Here is an 18,132-nt window from a genome sequence, read left to right on the forward strand (position 1 = left end):
CTCGGCTCGGCTTCGCGAGGGCGTGGAGCCGGTGCTTAGCTCGTCCCCTTTGCGACGGTGGCAAGATAGGATGCGATCCCGCCCCCTTCAAACTGGTCGTTGTGGCAACCCTTTCCGCTTGTTTTTCGGGGGAAAAGGACCAGTGCCAATATAAGGGAGGACCGACGACCACAGTAGGGGGAAGAGGCATGTAATCTCTTTGACACCACCAAATCAAGAAAGCAGGAGTAGGGTCTTACACCGGAAGGTGGCCCGAACGTGAGTAAACTACCATGTCCATTGTTCTTCTTCCTCATCCTCTAGCGCGCTGGAGCGTTGTCGTGAGGCCGCGTCGTAGAGTAGGGTAGGCGAGCCTACGCACCCTAGAGTTCGAACCTCTTGAGTTTCCGCAGCCCCGAATCCGACAATGGGGTTGCACTCGTCCGTGTGATTATATCCAACGAACGTGGAGCCGGTGGACGGCGCGCATGATTGGTCGGGTGAAGGCAAGTTTGTCCTTAAAAAAAGTACAAAAAGGCCCAAAAACTTTACAAAGAAGCACCCGAACTATGTGCTATTACACGTAAGCAAGATCAGCCACCGCTTTGTTTCACTGTTACTTCCGCGTCCCCCTCGCCCCCGTCCCTCCGAACGCACGGAACAGCCAGCCATCACAGATCCAAGCTCGCGTCCGCCCACCGACGACTACCGCCGCCCGAGGCTCCGGGACCGGAGTCCTTTCGCCCGGCAGCCTCGCGGCGACCGGGAGGTGGGGCGGCCATGGAGGACTATCCGGAGGAGCTGCGGACGCCGCCGGTGTCGCTGGTGTCCATCGTGGGTTGCCCGGAGATGCACGCCACGATCTCGGCGGCGCTCAGCTCCCAGCAGCCGCCCATGAACACGCTGGCCCTCCCGGACTTCGCCAAGGCCAACATCCTCTCCCGCACCGCCAAGAGCCGCGACCCGCTCGCGCCGCCGCAGACCGCCACGGGGATCCTCAAGAAGGACTGGCTCCTCAAGCACCGGACGCGGGTGCCCGCCGCCGTCGCCGCCATGTTCCGGGCCGATCAGGTCACCGGCGACCCCGCCCAGTGGCTCCAGGCCTGCTCCGATCTCGAGAACCTCAAGTACCTCCCCTTCATCCTTAGCATTGATCCCAAATCGACACATGCAGTTTCACATTTATAATTATCATTGTTACAATGCGAATGAGCAATCTTTTCATCTCGTGCGCATTAGGAACTTTTTTGATCCCTTGTGACAGTAGCAAGTATAGTCCATCTTGAAATTACAAATGTCAAATGATTTCCTTTTTCTTTGCGCAGGTCTATAATACAGGGAAGACATAGTAAATTGGTGGTGATTCTTGTACAGACTGAAGCTGGTGGTAAGTACCGTCTTGTCCACCCCTAGTGATCTCCTTTATATATCGGCCATTAGTCAGAATACTGCAGGGCTTGTGCCCTATACAGCATGATAATGGGGGACATGTGCCTACTCATAAAGAGGATCCTATACTCACTTGATATTTGTGTGCTCAAACCTCCCATGAGTGACACGCCAATTAGGAAAACGGTTTTAAGCAAACACACAATTATATCCTGCAGATGAGCTGGGCGAGGAAGTTATGGTTGCCCTGAGAAAACGTGCGGAGATTGATTCTAAGCACCTGATTGTGTTGGTTGAGAGTGATGAAGCAGAACGGAATGCATCTCTCCTCAAGTTAGTTTCTCAGACCTGCTATTTTCGGTTATTTCATCTTTACATTTTTCATTGTGGAAACAAAAAAGCTTGTACCAGTTTTTATTTATGATAATTTCTTTGAAAGTAATAATTCATGTGCTGTTCCAACCTTGTTGACAGATTGAGGACTATTTTTACGGAGCTGTGTTCCACATACTACAAGGAGGAAGGACGAAGGATAAAAGCCCGCATTGAGAAGAGGAACTTCTCTTCTGTGGAGTTGAGTGTTCGCTACTGCTTCAAGGTAAAGATCTCTGTCTCATCCATTCTAGTGCTATCAATAAGTGTTTCTAAGTACCATTTGAGGAGTATCTAAAGAAAGCTTTTCATTTACACCCACTTGATTATTCGCCAGAACAAGTGAATGATTTCTCCACCTTATTTTTGCATCATCCTGATGTTTTTTTATTTCTTACACCAGGTTGCTGTTTATGCGGAGTTTAGGCGGGATTGGCCAGAAGCATTGAAGTTCTACGAGGAAGGAGTTCGTGTCTTGCGTGAGGTGTGTTCAACGGTCCTATGCTTTAATTGACATAGCCTTATCAACAGTCATAATTAAGTAAATCAATGTCTGGCATGCCAAATTGTTGAAGTAATAAAGGAAAGGAATAAAGAGAAGCACCATTGTGCAAAAGCTATTCGTGAAAAAAGAAAACTGTGCAAGCATCTCGTACCCTGACATAGCATTCATGAAAAGTAGTCCAAGCAACTGTTCATTCCACCCTCTCCATTTATGTTCATACAACGCGATCTAAATTTGTTCCAGTTTGATTAATCTGCCACCGTTGCTTACATTTTCTATTAATTTTGACACTTTCTGTTGGCAATGTGCTCATACTTAGATGATTGGAACTTCAACGAGGTTGCCTCCAACCCAACGCCTGGTTGAGATAAAAGCAGTCGCCGATCAATTTCACTTTAAGATATCAACATTGCTACTTCATGCTGGGAAAGTTGTAGAAGCAATCGCATGGTTCCGCAAACATATCCGAAGCTTTGAACGTGTTGTCGGATCACCAGAAGTTGCTTTTCTTCATTGGGAATGGTTTAGCAGGCAGTTCCTTGTCTTTGGTGAGCTAATAGAGACAACGTCAACAACTGTTCCAGATACAGTATCCCCTCGGTTTGGTACTGCTGACAATGCATTGACTGAGTGGGAATTTCAGCCAGCTTACTACTACCAGGTTCAGTCTAAATTTTCTGTACACAGCACTGCAACAGAGAGCAACATTTCTTGTACTGAATCACACTTAATTTATCATACATTTCCTTCTGGCAGTTAGCGGCAAGTTACCTCCGAGAGAAGAGGTGTGCTTTAGAGTGCCCTTCGTCAAGGGCAAATCTTACCGGTGATAGCGAAATACCTGACTCAGTAATGTCTTCTGTATATGTTGGCCAGTATGTCCGCCTGTTTGAGGAAGGAGATACCATTTCTGTGCTCCCGTAAGTTTTCTTGGTGCCTGTCTTTAATTGATGATACAACTTTAAGATGAATACTTATACCTCACACTGTGATTGCAGCCTTTCTGATGCAGAATTTACCAGTTATGCTTTGTCAGAAGCTGAAAGGTTTCAAGATTCGTACGAGATAATTGCATTGTTCAGAAAAGCTTATGAATCATTTTTGAGTCTAGGGGCTACGAGAATGGCTTCTTCCTGTAGTGCTGGAATGGCTATAGAATATTATGCAGCTGGGGAATTTGGTAACGCAAAAAAACTTTTTGATGGTGTCGCTGGTCTATACCGTCAGGAGGGCTGGACTACTTTGCTTTGGGAGAACCTGGGTTACTTGAGAGAATGCTCAAGGAAACTTAATTCTCTGGTGAATTTTACCAGCTATTCACTAGAGATGGCTGCATTACCGTTATTCTCTGGCAGTGTACAGGGCAACTCTGAAAATAAAAGTAATGGACCAGCAGGTTGGCCTACCATTTCTAGGAGAGAGGAAATACAGCAAGAAGTTGTTAATATTCTTGAAGGAAAACATACATCCGAAGTTATCGATGATGAATTTAATCTTCAATTGACGGAAGAATCTACTCAGCTAGTTATTGATCAAATAAGTCCTCTAAGAATAGTGCTTGTTGCATCTGTTGCTTTTCATGATCAATCTGTAAAACCTGGCTCACCTATGCTTGTCAGCGTGTCGTTGTTGTCCCATCTTCCTTCTCCAGTTGCGATTGATCAATTGGAGGTTCAGTTCAACCAATCTGACTGTAACTTTGTCATGGTTAGTGCACAGGACGATTCTTCTACGTTAAATTCAGATGTTCATGGCCAAGTTGTCCATTCTACTTCTCTTACATTATTCAGCAATAAATGGATGCGGTTGACGCATGAAGTTAAATCAGGTACTCTCTTAGCAGTTATGTGCTATTTGTTTCATTAAATGTTCATCCATGCTATGCAACATTTGATGGTAATTACCAGATTACTTGTCCTATAATATACAAAACAGATGGTGAGATTGGATGCACGGATGTACGACATCAGTTTGAGAAGAAAAACCCGGAAGTTGTTCCATTAGTTATGATAGAAGGGGGAACATCTCATGTTGAATTGGTGACTAGGAAAATAATCTAATCCATTTGTTATATCATACAGTCCAATTATATAGTTTTGATATATCCTTTAAAAGACTCCATGCCCCAGAGCACACATTGGTTAAGGGACGACTAATTCGCAGCCGACCACCCTACATGGTCAATTTGACAGTCTCCCATGCTGTCGGAAGAGCTGCGTTGCCCCCCTCCTACCACTAAGTTTCACCCCCGTGTCTGACGAAGCTGCTGCCTCCTATCTCATTCCAGCCTTACCATCATCTGCACAACCATGGTGGTGCTTCTGCTGCCTCGGTCTGTGATGGCGTTGTCTACTTTGAGCTGCCACCCTACAGCTTCGGCACCGACGGCAGGGCCTCTTGTGGCAGCACGCAGCCTGGTGGAGAGAGGTGCAGTGGTGTAGTTGTATCATGGGGATTGGAAGAGATATGGAGAGAGAAGCATGTGAGGATAGGTGGGGATAAATGTGCGTGGCAGTTGCAACTTCCATCAGGTGGGACCGAGGATGTGCTGCGTGGTTGACCGTGCGGTCGACAACCACAGAGTTATTTTGTATAGGTAACATAGGTTAATGTATATATCATTTACATGCACTCTTAATAAGCAGACTGAAATACTGTACAGTGCTTACCATGAATTTTTTTACTGTACAATGCGTACATTCACATAACTTGGAAAATAGAACAACTAAGAACAGTAAATATTAATCAGAAAATAATTTAAAACTGTTAAGGAAACAAACTCTAACCGTTAATTTGGGATGAATCAACCATGCAATTGTGTGGGCTAATTGGCTGGTTGTGACAGAAAAAAGGGCTTTTCATGATTAGGTGATACAAAGAGCACCACCAATTTCCTGCCATATGCCCATATCTGAAAGTTGAAACTGTAGCTGTAGCTTATTTATATTTTGACCTGTTCACTTTTCATAATCTATGACCTGCTTATTTGCTTCTTGATGTGGGGATATCAAGCTTTCTTCTCCATTTGTTGATGCTGATATTCCATTTTCCTACCATGAGTTGTAAAATCGAAGTAATACTATGAGTACTTTCTGCAGGACAAAGTGGAAAGTTGGAATGTTTGTCGGTGAAGGCAATAATAAATAAACACCTTGTGGTTTGCTGCCAGGCTGAAAGTCCCGCTTCAATGGAAGACTTCCCGCTGTGGAAATTTGAGGATCAAGTGGAGACATTGCCTACAAAAGATGCTGCACTCGCCTTTTCCGGGCAGAAACTGATTCAAGTCGAAGAGCCAGATGCTCAAGTTGAGCTTGTCTTAGATTCTACTGGCCCTGCGCTGGTTGGAGAGTTGTTTGTTGTCCCAGTAACCATATTATCAAAAGGGCACGCAGTTCATTCTGGCGAGCTGAAAATTAATCTCGTCGATGCCAAAGGCGGTGGTCTTTTGATGAGTCCAGGGGAACCTGACGAATCTGAAATTCATCACGTTGAACTTATTGGTGTCTCAACTGCAACTGGGGATGAAGTGTCGAAGGAAGAAGTCGATAACATTAAAAAGATTCAATATTCATTTGGGGTTGTATCAGTTCCCACGTTAGTTGCGGGTGATTCCTGGTCCTGCAAATTGGAAATTAAATGGCAAGTAGCAAAGTCCCTCATGCTCTACGTTTCACTTGGCTATTCTCTAAACTCGAGTGAAGATGCATCACTACACAGACTTAACGTGCAGAGAAGCTTGCAAGTTGAAGGGAAGATCCCCATGATAGTTGGTCACCAGTTTTTGAGACCATTTAGGCGAGAACCCTTGTTGCTATCTAGGATCAGATCCTCAAGCGGCGACGATAAAAAAGATTCACTTGCTATGAAGGAGTCCAATATGCTTATTGTGAGTGCTCGAAATTGCACCGAGGTGCCTTTGCGTCTGCACTCGATAGCCATTGAATCTGATGGCGATGGGAAGCAGCTGTGCTCAGTGGAACAGATCAGCGGACTATCTGATGAATACGCAGTTGTTGCTCCTAGCGCAGAATACAAAGCAATATTTTCAGTCAACCCAAGGGCCAGCAATCCAGACTTTTACTTAGGTGAACTTTGCCTGAACTGGTCAAGGGATTTAGTCCTTGGAGAGAATCAAGATAGCCGTGTTACCATGAAGCAAAGATTACCCGAGGTTCATATCGAGGAGCCACCCCTTGTTGTGAGCATCGAGTGCCCTCCCTACGCCATCCTCGGGACCCCGTTCACTTTCTATGTGAAGATCCACAATTCAACATCCTTGCTCCAGGAAATCAAGTACTCTCTTGTTGATTCCCAGAACTTTGTTTTCTCTGGGGCTCACAATCATGCCGCATTCATTCTGCCGAAAACCGAGCATACCGTTAGTCACAAGCTTGTGCCGCTTGGTTCCGGTTCCCAGCAGCTGCCGAGGATAACGGTAACTTCGGTGAGGTACTCTGCTGCATTGACTCCTCCAACCTCTGCCACATCCGTCTTTGTGTATCCCAGCGAGCCCAAATTCAATCTGGAAAAGAGCCACCCCATATCTGATGAATGCGTGAGCTAGATTCTCACAGACCGGGCAATCCACTCCCTTACACCCCCCTTTCAACCGGGCTGTGGTGCTCAAGCAGAGTCGCCGCTGGAAAGAAAAGCCCATCGCTGATTCTGTCTCACCTCCTTGCTCTACAGGCTTGAAGCGAAAATGATGTTGTCGAGTGGTGATCGGCACGGCGCCGAAGTTTTGGCCTTGTTTTGAATATTGGTTTCTGTAGACCTTTTGTGTAGAGACCACATATGCCTGTAACATGTGATTATACTCCATTGTTTCTTGCTCACAAGGATAGTTGCACACAGTAGACATGGTGCATTGGTGCTGTATATGTAAATTAGGCCCCACCAGGCAAGTGGGGAATAAGTGAGCCCCATGTCTCTCGGTAGCAGAAGTTTTTTTTTTTGTCGACTTCTTCAGGTTCATTGTTTGTGTAAAACTTGTGTTTAACCATACTGACAGACATCTCTACTGCTACAAACTTGAATATCCAATCTTGTCCTTGGTTTCTCTTTTTGCGTAAAAAAGCTTTCGTTCCTATTTTTGCGCCATTTGTAGTGCCGAAACGGTGCGATTGGATTCCCAGTAACTCTGGGCGAGAAAGAGACGTGGCAACGGCGAAGCGGGGAGGCCGCGTGGTTCACGGCGGTCGTGCTCCACGCCGGCTCCGGACATGCAGCCCCAGACCAAACAATCTTCCTCGCCCATAAAAACCCAGTCGATTTCGTCCATGGAAATATCTAAATTCGCTGTCTTCTTCCCTGATGATTCGCTCGCCTCGCCTTAAACCCGAACCAATCCCATGCTACCAAGTGCCACGGCGGCAAACACGTACTACTACTACTACTGGCCAGGCGCCGCGGCGGCTGGGGGTCTAGGGTTTAGCCGGGCGGCAATAATTGGGAGGGCCAAAGGAGAATCGAATCGATACTCCCGGTCCCGGACGACCTGCTTGTGCTTGGCCGCGCGCGTCTCGATACCACCTACCCCGTCGCCGTCAGAGCCTCTCCCCACGCGCCGCTCCCCTGTCCCCGCGTCCGCCGCCGCCGCCGCCTGCTGCCGGGACGAGATGGAGGCCGCCGCCGCCGTCGCCGTCCCGAGGCACAAGGTGAAGAAGCAGATTAACCTCTTCTACTGCGCCGAGTGCGAGGAGCTCGCCCTCAAGGTCGCCGCCGCCTCCGACGCCATCCAGCTCCAGTCCATCAACTGGAGGTACGCCGCCCCCCCTCTCCTCGATTCTGCTCAGCCCCTCTAAGCTCTAAACTCTAACCCCTCCGACTCCACGGCGCCGTCAGGAACTTCCCCGACGGGTTCCCGAACCTCTTCATCAACAACGCGCACGACATCCGGGGGCAGCACGTGGCCTTCCTCGCCTCCTTCAGCTCCCCGGCGATCATCTTCGAGCAGATCTCCGTCATCTTCGCGCTGCCCAAGCTCTTCATCGCCTCCTTCACGCTCGTGCTGCCCTTCTTCCCCACGGGCACCTTCGAGCGCGTCGAGGAGGAGGGCGACGTCGCCACCGCATTCACGCTCGCGCGCATCCTCTCCATGATCCCAAAGTCGCGCGGCGGGCCCACCAGCGTCGTCATCTACGACATCCACGCGCTCCAGGAGAGGTTCTACTTCGGGGACGACGTCCTGCCCTGCTTCGAGACCGGGATACCGCTCCTGCTGCAGCGCCTCAGCCAGCTTCCCGACGCCGACAATGTGCAACCCAAACCAGTTTTCCTGCTGATTCCAACTGTGCTGTGAACCCTTGTTGCTGTTGCTGCTTACCTGACTCCTCGTGTGCTGCAGGTCACCATTGCCTTCCCGGATGATGGGGCGTGGAAGCGCTTCCACAAGTCGTTGGCCAATTTCCCAGTGGTCAGTCTGCTGTTCTGTGCGAATGCCTGGATGTGTCTAATTTATCTTCCTTTCTGTTTGTGATACACAGAGGGATTACACGGTATTAAGTTTTCAGGCCTTTTGATGATGGAGCTGTTTGACTATGTAGGTTGTCTGTGCGAAGGTCCGTGAAGGCGACAAGAGGATAGTCCGGATTAAAGAAGGGAACCCTGAAGGGCGACATGTCGTTATTGTTGATGATTTAGTTCAATCTGGTGGAACTCTTAGAGAGTGCCAGGTAACTATCTGTCATGCTGTTGCAATTGCTGATGGGTACAGTCTTGTGGCATAATTTCTAGTTGTCCGACCGAAATACCTAATGCCCTGTACAGTGCAAATTTTACACAAATCCACATTCCACAGTACTACCAGCAGGCTGAGTCATTTAAAGTTAATAAGTTTAATTCCATTCCTTCGGCAAACCTGGTTATAGCAAGCATCAGTGGCATGTGAATTTTCATGCCGTGGGTTGATTTGGTGTGACATATTTACTTCATGTCATTGTACAGAGAAATAGAAGTAACATATTCCAAGTGTCAATTAAGTATGATGTGGTCTGTGGACTTTAGCTGCGTATACTGTTTCGTTCCCCTTTTTTTTCATGAGTATTTATGTTCTGTTCAACTGTGTTCTGCAGAAAGTTCTGGCTGCTCATGGTGCTACAAAAGTTAGCGCCTATGTAACTCATGCTGTGTTCCCCAATCAGTCATATGAACGCTTCATGACTGCTAATTCCGGTAATTGGTGGTTGTCCCTTTCCCCTGTTTTTCAGCTATTCAGACTTGATTTGCTCATTCTTTTATTTTCCTTGCAGCTGAGCCAGGTGACCAGTTTGCTTACTTCTGGATCACGGATTCATGCCCTCAGACGGTGAAAGCCATCAGCCAACAACCTCCATTTGAGGTGTTGAGCCTTGCTAGCTCGATCGCTGATGCCCTTCAGATATGAACATGGACTGTGAAATGGGCTGAATGTAGAGCTTACATTTCCAGCTCCAGCAGAACAAATAATGTGGAGCGAGTTCGAGTTGTCTAATTGTGTCGAGTCTGAAGCTTTCATAAGCAGCCCATGGTTTGATAATAAAACAGGGCATTGGATATTCACCCGTGCGGTCCTCTGTATTCGCTTCTAATGCTCTAGACCAGTTCGGTGTTTTAATTTCCTGACATGACATGACATGTACGAAGGCTGAAACCTGAGTGTTTGCATTCGATTGAAATTGTAGGTCAGGTTTCGACCTCTTGCTTACCGAATTTTCATCATATTGGCCTAATAGGATACATCAATCGACACCTGTTATCTTATTATTTTCTTCCATCTTTTGCTCTTTGAAAGATAAAGCCCTTTGGATGTTTACAGTTAGGTGTGATGCACGGAATGAGAGCAGTGTTTGTAAGGAATCGAAGCAAACACTTGTGTGATTCCTACAGATGAATTATTTAACCCTTGTCCGTCCGGTCCAAGCTCCAGTCTTGCGGCACGGAGAAAGGTGGTGCGGCACGTAGACTGGAACGTGCGACCAACCAGCAGTAACACGCTCCAGGGTCTTCCGAGTTCTGAGGACAGGCACTTCTGAACAGCAGATGAATACTTGCGTAATGGATACATTGAGCTTATAGCTGGAGTGCACCAGAGGGGCACATTGACCTCCGCAGGGATCAACATTGCAGCTGGAATCTTACGTTTGACAGTGCAATTGTAGGGGAAACAACATATGATACATGTGAATATCAATTTGCGCGGTATCTCTGAAGGTCTTGAAAAATATGCACAGAAACGTAGCCTGAAAAACATGGCACGCACAAGAATTTTGGTCGATCTTCCAAAAGATAATTTGAACTTAGTTATAAAAATGTGAAATTCACGCAAAATAGGGTGTACAAGTTTAAAGAAAATCTTAGATACAGATTAGTTGCACTAATACCGCCCTTGTTGATAAATGAGATGAGATTGAATGTGCCCCCTTGTTTCAACAATTTGAACATTTTTAGGTACCTGATATTTTCCTCTGTATCTCACGCACAGCCTATCCTGCAAGCCAAGCCAATGGACATGTGCGCCAAACTCGAAGAGGCAAAGAAAAATTATACTCCTACCAAGTAATTTGAAACTACCATCTTATTATAAAATGGCATGAGGTACGCCTGTTTGGTGAAGACTTAAGCAGATGAGCAAAAGATACTTGTCCATCCTTGTAAATAACCATTGTGCAGCAGCTTCCTCTGGCTGAACAAGTTACCTCCAGTCGGTCGGTGTGCAAGGCTGCAAGCATCGGCTACTCATCACTATTCTAATGCATGCGCTACCTAAACCAAAGATTTAAACATGATCAAGAAAGAGCATACCTGCAAGCTGCAATCGCAGCTTCCTCATAAAGCAAGGTACTAGCTAGCTAGTCCAAAATCTTCAACCACAAGGGCTACATCAGGTGAGGTGAGATGAATCGCTTGCTTGCAAGAAACATGCATGGCTACCCAGCGATCGGTATATATGATTATGAAGGTGTCCATTTGTTTCCGGCAGTTCCATGACAAGAAGCAGTGCTGATTAATCTGTCGCCATGGATTCAGAGCTCTCGATAGTGTTCTTCTTGCTGCTAGGCTTTGCAGCATGTTCTTGTTCTTGTTCTTCTTCTCGCGCCACCCACCACCATGACCCCTCGGTCGTCGGGTACTCGCAGGAGGAGATCGCGCTGCCTAACAGGATCCATGATCTCTTCAGCTCCTGGTCGGTCAAGCACAGCAAGGTCTACGTGACCCCGAAGGAGAAGGTGAGGAGGTACGAGGTGTTCAGGCAGAACCTGAAGCACATCGTGGAGACCAACCAGAGGAACGGGAGCTACTGGCTGGGCCTCAACCAGTTCGCCGACGTCGCCCACGAGGAGTTCAAGGCCGGCTACCTAGGGCTGAGCACCGGCTTGGCCGGCGCCGGCGTGCGGCCGCGCGGTCCGACGACGGCGTTTCGGTACGAGGCCGCCGTGGACCTGCCCTGGGAGGTGGACTGGAGGAAGAAGGGGGCCGTGACGCCGGTCAAGAACCAGGGGAAATGCGGTAAGGAGACAAGGCAATCTCTGAACAATCCATGATCCATCTCAGGATTTCAGTCAGCGCATTGCGCACCATCTATCTGAATTCTCAGATTGCATTGCAGGAAGCTGCTGGGCCTTCTCGACGGTGGCGGCGGTGGAGGGGATAAACCAGATCGTGACGGGCAGGCTGGAGTCGCTGTCGGAGCAGGAGCTGATGGACTGCGACAGCACCTTCGACCACGGCTGCGGAGGCGGCCTCATGGACTTCGCCTACGCCTACATCGTGGGGAACCAGGGGATCCACACTGACGGCGACTACCCCTACCTCATGGAGGAGGGCGACTGCAAGGAGAAGCAGGTTGGCACAGCAAGCTGATGAAATTCAGTTTGCAGAGGCATCTTGTTGCTCTGGACATTGGACATGAACTGCCTTTGATTGCTTTGATCTCGTGCCATGCGTGCTTAGCCTCACTCCAAGGTCGTCACCATAAGCGGCTACGAGGACGTGCCGGAGAACAGCGAGCTGAGCCTGCTCAAGGCGCTGGCGCACCAGCCCGTCAGCGTGGGCATCGCCGCAGGGAGCAGGGACTTCCAGTTCTACAAAGGGGTAAAAGAAACGACCAAGTGCCATCTTATCTACTCCATGATACTATCATACTACTATAACATACTATGCAGAATGATCAAGTGTTCTTCACCACCCTGGTAATTGTGTTATCTGCTTGGCTGCAGGGGGTGTTTGAAGGAACGTGTGGCGCTCAGCTGGACCACGCGCTGACGGCCGTCGGATACGGCGAGGACTACATCATCATGAAGAACTCGTGGGGCGGGGGCTGGGGCGAGCAAGGCTACTTCAGGATCAAGAGGGGCACCGGGAGGCCCGAGGGCGTCTGTGACATCTACAGGATCGCCTCGTACCCGACCAAGAACAACGGCACGGGCTGGGGGTGGGGGGCCTGATTTTGTCAGCATATATAAAATGTCTTTGAAACTCGTTCGTTCATGGTTCGTTCCAAGTGCTAGCACGCGGAAGTCGGATGCAACATGGCTTTTTTTCTTTTTCTCGAACACGAAGCGACATCGTTCAAAGTTCAAACAAGTTGGCGGTGGCCTGTAAAACAACAATTGGCTCCGTTGAGAAGACTCGGTTGTTCTTCAGTGGTACCGTAGTTCAGTTCAGTTGTTGTGCCGCTCTTCTGTTTTTGGCCAACGCATTTGAGGAAAGTGGAGTGTGGGCAATGTCGATCGAGTCTGGCAGATTTAGACGTCGATGTATGATAGACACCAATCTCTCGCGATTCGCAGGTTGCGGGGCCGAGTAGGGCATTTCTAAAGAATAAGAAAGGAAATTTCTCATGAGTACTCAACAAAGGTCCTATGGTCTAGTGGTTAGGACATTGGACTCTGAATCCAGTAACCCGAGTTCAAGTCTCGGTAGGACCTTATTTTTTTTGTTTTATTTTATTTTTTTGCATACGACTACTTCTTGCATGGTACTGCGAGTACATGACCATCTTCGGTTCATCATGGAGCTTAGACAGAGTTTCCCTGCTACAATGTTCCTGAGAGTGGTCCAGAAGGAGTTGAACGGAGAAGCTTGCATTTCTAACTCATCATTGGGCATCTACACAATTTTACACACTACGATTCTTGGATCACTGCCGAATTATCATAATCAAATCAAAGTGACATGACCAGAAAAATCAGTGAGGAAAGCACTTTTTAACTTTTTATTACCGTGATTAAAGGTTTTGTTATCTTACATAAACTTAAATTCGGCAAGTACATGAGATCTAAATAGATTAACACAGATCTCATCCGTGGTGTGCATCCAAGCCACTTAAATTGTGCAAACACGGGATGGAGGACCATAAGGTGGGCATGATGGCTACCTGGGTTGGAGGTGAACATTGGAGAACCATGGGGACGTGGGCTCGTCGATAACGCGATGGAGAACAACGTACACGGTAGCCCGGGGGACGCGTAGAGAAGTAGGACGGGGCTAACCTCTGTTAGGGATGCCTCTGGCAGAGAGTATAGGGGCGGCGGGGGTGGATGATGACCCTGACGGGGAGGAGGGTCGGAGCTAGGAGAGAGAAACAACGGTGTTGATTGATTCGGGAGAAAGATAACGGACGAGGGATTATGGGAAGATACTGCGCGATAAAGGGGAGGGGCACTAAAAGAGGATTCTATTGTGATCTCTTAGCGACAAGATGAAGCATGAATCGACGGCGTACATGTGGTCTGAGGATGTTCTCGTATCAGACTATAGATAGAAAGTGTTTCCCTATATGATAGAAGTACCATGCATTATGATACTAGTATATGATACTCCCCGTTACAACTAGCCTTAGCCCCACGGAGGCAACCAAGAATTTAGGCAAAATGGACAAATCTGACCCCTAGGCTGAAAGAACTCGCAAACTGAACCCTCCGTGGAAAAAATTCACCGAGCTAACCCTTTTTTATGGCGCCCCGAAGCCTAGGCGCTACACTGCACTATTTGACGCCTAAGCCATCGGCACCACACATCCGTCCAAGCTGGCGCTGCAGGCGCCACCCCCCCGGTGGTGTGACACCTAAGGCTCAGGCGTTGCACACGCTGCAGTGTGGCGCTGAGCTCTTGGGCGCCACACCTTCAGTTAAGCAGCCACGGGCCGACCCCTCCCTCACCCTCCTCCTCACTCGTTTTTCCCCAACAGAGAGCAGCGGCGGTTGCCTCATCTCCTCATATCAATCCCCTCTTCCAAATCCTTCATATCTATTAATTTCTTCCGGGGATTTATCCCCCAAACAAGTCTAGGAGGTAATCCCTTCCGTTTTCCATCTTTCTATCCAAATACTATTGCAAATTTTTCAGATTTGTATTAGTTTGGTTGAGAGCCATGTTTTGATTGGAATTGAAATATAGATGAGGAGTTAGTCCTATTTTATGAATCCTAGATGAGTACATTTGGTATATGACTATTCCTATGAGTAGATGGTGTGGACTTTATGAGGAAATGGGTACATGACTATTTTTTTGAAGATGAGTAGAGTCCTATGAGTATTTGTTTAGTAATATGTAGAAGAGTGGATGAGTAGATGACAATTCTGTTGGGGAACGTAGTAATTTCAAAAAAAATCCTACGTCACTCAAGGATCTATCTAGGAGAAACCAGCAACGAGCAAAGGAGCAGAGCATCTTCATACCTTTGAAGATCGCTAAGCAAAAGCGTTGCTAGAACGCGGTTGATGGAGTCGTACTCGTAGCGATTCAGATCACGAAAGATTTCGATCTAAGCATTGAACAACGGCGCCTCCGTGTTCAACACACGTGCAGCCTAGTGACGTCTCCTACGCCTTGATCCAGCAAGGAGAGAGGAGAGGTTGAGGGAGGGCTCCGGCAGCACGACGGCGTGGTGACGGTGGAGCTGCGTGGTACTCCGGCAGGGCTTCGCCAAGCACTACGAAGGACGAGGAGGAGTAGAGGTAGGGCTGCGCCGAGAGAAAGAAATGAATTGTGTGTGGAGCCCCAAAACCCCTTGAGTTTATATAGGAGGAGAGGGAGGAGGGTGCGCCACCCCTAGGGTTTCCACCCTAGGTGGTGCGGCAACCCTAGATGGGAAGGGCCGACGACCAAGTGGAGGAGGGGCGGCGCCCAAGGCAGCCCCCACGCCTAGGGTTTGCCCCCTAATGTCAACTGTTCTTCCCCTTTGCAACGGCACCAGAAGAATGCTGTTAGCACTCTCCGACAATCGAAACTAGGGGAATGTTGTTGACGCCCACCAGCGGGTGGGATCGTAGCAGTTTTCGAGGGTAGAGTATTCGACCCAAATTTGTTGATTCGCCAAACAGGAGGTGAGAGGATACTCTCAAGTATTAGCAGCTGAATTTATCAGATTCAACCACACCTGAAAGATTAGTATCTGCAAGCAAGTAGTAACAAAAAAGTAGCGAGTAATGGCAGTGGCAAGGAACAGCGGTAGTGACAGCAGTAACAAGTAGCAACAGTAGCAAGCGACAGTAGTAGCAACAGTAGCAGCACAGCAAGACAAGTAACAGCAGTAGCAACAGTAGTAGCAGCAGCAGAGCAAGACAAGTAACAGCAGTAGCAACAGCAGTAGCAGCAGTAGCAGCAGAGCAAGACAAGTAACATCAGTAGCAACAGTAGTAGCAGCAGTAGGACAAACTCGTAGACAATGGTCGGTGATTTGTTTGGATGATATTCATCATGCAACAGTTATAACACGGAGAGATATGTGGCTAGCTCCCGTTCGTCAATGTGATGTAGGCATGCATTCCGTGTGTCGTCATACGTGCTTAGGGAAAAGAACTTGCATGACATCTATTGTCCATCCCTCCCGTGGCAACGGGGTCCAAAAGGAAACTACGAGATATTAAGGTTCTCCTTTTAATAAAGAACCGGACCAACGCATTAGCACTTGGTGAACACATGAACTCCTCAAACTATGGTCTTCACCGGGAGTGGTTCCGGTTATTGTCACTCCGGGGTTGCCGGATCATAACACATAATAGGTAACTACAACTTGCAAGATCGGATCTAAAACACACATATATTGGTGACAACATAATAATTTCAGATTTGAAATCATGGCACTTGGGCCCTAGTGACAGGCATTAAGCATGGCAAAGTAGTAGCAACATCAATCTCAGAACATAGTGGATACTAGGGATCAATCCCCATCAAAACTAACTCGAGTACATGATAGATCTCATCCTACTCATCACCGCCCAGCGAGCCTACGAATAGATTACTCACGAACGACGAAGAGCTTCATGGAATTGGAGAGGGAAGAAGGTTGATGATGACGATGGCGACGATTTCCCCTCTCCGGAGCCCAGGACGACAACAGATCTGCCCTCCAGATGAAGAAATGGTGGTGGCGGCGGCTCCGTATCGTAAACGCGATGAAAACTTCTCTTTTTATTTTTTCTGGGACGAAAGGGAACTTATAGACCTGAGGTTGGGGGCGACAGAGCCGTGTGGGCCCCACAAGCCTGCCCACCGCCACCAGGGGGGTGGTGGCGGAGCCAGGGCTTGTGGCCCACTGGCCCACCCCCTCAGGCGGAACTTGGCGCATATATTTTTCATATTTTCCAAAACTGCTCCCCATAGATTTTCAGGACGTTTGGAGAACTTTGATTTCTACACAAAAATAACACCAAGGCAATGCTGCTGAAAACAACGTCAGTCCAGTTTAGTTCCATTCAAATCATGCAAATTAGAGTCCAAAACAAGGGCAAAAGAGTTTGGAAAAGTAGATACGATGGAGACGTATCAACTCCCCCAAGCTTAAAACCTTGCTTGTCCTTGTGGTGACCCCGACTAGCAAGTCGAGTTCGCCGTGCCCAGTGACACCAAGGATCAATGTTCACTGAACACAGGTACTGAATAGTAGAGTCTTACATCCAAGTAGCAAAATTATTACATCAAACGACCAGAAGGTCGGGTTCAAGAGCGAGGCCTAAGGCCAAATTAAACAGATACATCGAGTAGCGGAAACTCGTAAGGGCTAAGCGGTGCCCATGCCATCAAGCCTACACCGACAGGCATTCTGACTTGGAAGCGTCCTAGATCGCAGGTTCGTCTCCGACGGCGTACTCATCGCCAAACTCCGGTCCTTCCATGTCTGGTCAATAATATAACCAGTGGCAAGCCAATGAGTACTTTGAATGTACTCGCAAACCGCCCATGAAATGAATATATAGTAAGGAATAACAGTAATATGTATCTTTAGTGGAATGCAATGTGGGACATGATCAGGTATATGCAACAAGTTAAAGAATTACTTTTTAAGAACAGGTTACAGATACCAACATATCTGACAAGGGTTGAACACTCCGGGTTCACCCTATAGGTCAAGTCCTCGGACTTGTCATAACCTCAAGGTTTTAATAAGGGCTAAACCATCCGGGTTTACCCTATATGCCAAGTCACCGAACTTGATCATATTATTGTGATTATCATAACAACACCTTTTTAACACCACACACACACACACACTTGGTTTATGCGGAAACACTGGACGTAGTTTAAGCAGCACCACCCAACTGTCCTTCACCGTGGACACGGCTATTCGAATAGTTTACACTCTGCAGAGGTAGTATGCTGGACCCACGAGAAACGGGAAACTTCCGTGTCATCCACGACTCACGGTATATCACATATACCCGAGGTAAGTACCCGATCATCATCTTTCCCCTGACGATACTAGACAAAGAGGTCCACTCGATTGGTACCCAGCCCACATGTTGTACGTCTTACGAGCACCGACTCTGGATTGTATCAACCATGCAGGGACCAACGGTGTGCCTGGAACTCATAATAATGGCATAGTCGTCCTACCTGGCACGACCCCATCACGAGAGTGACACCGATCACTCCCGCCACTAGTAATGTGGCTCTTTGCTAGTACC

General features: G+C 47.9%; 3 protein-coding genes and 1 non-coding gene across 5 annotated transcripts; all 4 read left to right on the forward strand.

Moving 5' to 3' along the window:
• Nucleotides 1-578: 578 nt before the first annotated feature.
• On the forward strand, nt 579-7,304 carry LOC123402151 (trafficking protein particle complex subunit 11). Its single transcript, XM_045096031.1, has 9 exons — nt 579-1,106; nt 1,305-1,366; nt 1,587-1,701; nt 1,843-1,966; nt 2,144-2,224; nt 2,565-2,906; nt 3,002-3,165; nt 3,244-4,073; nt 5,344-7,304. Exons 1-9 carry the CDS (start codon nt 760-762, stop codon nt 6,807-6,809), a joined length of 3,531 nt encoding a protein of 1,176 aa, XP_044951966.1. The 5' UTR covers nt 579-759; the 3' UTR covers nt 6,810-7,304.
• Nucleotides 7,305-7,537: 233 nt separating this feature from the next.
• LOC123402152 (ribose-phosphate pyrophosphokinase 4) lies at nt 7,538-9,784 on the forward strand. Its single transcript, XM_045096032.1, has 6 exons — nt 7,538-8,006; nt 8,090-8,501; nt 8,592-8,660; nt 8,791-8,919; nt 9,319-9,418; nt 9,496-9,784. The coding sequence occupies exons 1-6, from the start codon at nt 7,597-7,599 to the stop codon at nt 9,627-9,629; spliced, it is 1,254 nt and encodes a 417-aa protein (XP_044951967.1). The 5' UTR covers nt 7,538-7,596; the 3' UTR covers nt 9,630-9,784.
• Nucleotides 9,785-10,933: 1,149 nt separating this feature from the next.
• LOC123402153 (cysteine protease XCP1-like) lies at nt 10,934-12,867 on the forward strand. 2 transcript variants are annotated; one of them, XM_045096033.1, is made up of 4 exons: nt 10,934-11,731; nt 11,820-12,067; nt 12,176-12,316; nt 12,442-12,867. In XM_045096033.1, the coding sequence occupies exons 1-4, from the start codon at nt 11,242-11,244 to the stop codon at nt 12,667-12,669; spliced, it is 1,107 nt and encodes a 368-aa protein (XP_044951968.1). In that variant the 5' UTR covers nt 10,934-11,241; the 3' UTR covers nt 12,670-12,867. The 2 variants fall into 2 exon arrangements, with proteins under 2 accessions (XP_044951968.1, XP_044951969.1); XM_045096034.1 differs by having other exon boundaries at nt 10,947-11,731; nt 11,832-12,067.
• A 213-nt stretch (nt 12,868-13,080) lies between these two features.
• TRNAQ-CUG lies at nt 13,081-13,152 on the forward strand. Its single transcript has one exon. It is a non-coding gene; the product is annotated as a tRNA-Gln (tRNA).
• The last annotated feature ends 4,980 nt before the right edge of the window (nt 13,153-18,132 follow it).

Source organism: Hordeum vulgare, chromosome 6H (genome assembly GCF_904849725.1).
Source record: "Hordeum vulgare subsp. vulgare chromosome 6H, MorexV3_pseudomolecules_assembly, whole genome shotgun sequence".
In the NCBI taxonomy this organism is placed as follows: domain Eukaryota; kingdom Viridiplantae; phylum Streptophyta; class Magnoliopsida; order Poales; family Poaceae; genus Hordeum; species Hordeum vulgare.

What these genes read in the sequence shown, in the direction of transcription:
- LOC123402153 (XM_045096033.1), top strand. Translation starts at nt 11,242, where the DNA reads ATGGATTCAGAGCTCTCGATAGTGTTCTTCTTGCTGCTAGGCTTTGCA. An exon ending in CAAGAACCAGGGGAAATGCG is followed by an intron (nt 11,732 to 11,819) that starts GTAAGGAGACAA and finishes CTGAATTCTCAG; the next exon opens with ATTGCATTGCAGGAAGCTGC. An exon ending in ACTTCCAGTTCTACAAAGGG is followed by an intron (nt 12,317 to 12,441) that starts GTAAAAGAAACG and finishes GCTTGGCTGCAG; the next exon opens with GGGGTGTTTGAAGGAACGTG.
- LOC123402151 (XM_045096031.1), top strand. Translation starts at nt 760, where the DNA reads ATGGAGGACTATCCGGAGGAGCTGCGGACGCCGCCGGTGTCGCTGGTG. An exon ending in TCCGATCTCGAGAACCTCAA is followed by an intron (nt 1,107 to 1,304) that starts GTACCTCCCCTT and finishes TTCTTTGCGCAG; the next exon opens with GTCTATAATACAGGGAAGAC. An exon ending in GAGTTCGTGTCTTGCGTGAG is followed by an intron (nt 2,225 to 2,564) that starts GTGTGTTCAACG and finishes GCTCATACTTAG; the next exon opens with ATGATTGGAACTTCAACGAG.
- LOC123402152 (XM_045096032.1), top strand. Translation starts at nt 7,597, where the DNA reads ATGCTACCAAGTGCCACGGCGGCAAACACGTACTACTACTACTACTGG. An exon ending in CTCCAGTCCATCAACTGGAG is followed by an intron (nt 8,007 to 8,089) that starts GTACGCCGCCCC and finishes CGGCGCCGTCAG; the next exon opens with GAACTTCCCCGACGGGTTCC. An exon ending in CTTCATGACTGCTAATTCCG is followed by an intron (nt 9,419 to 9,495) that starts GTAATTGGTGGT and finishes TTTTCCTTGCAG; the next exon opens with CTGAGCCAGGTGACCAGTTT.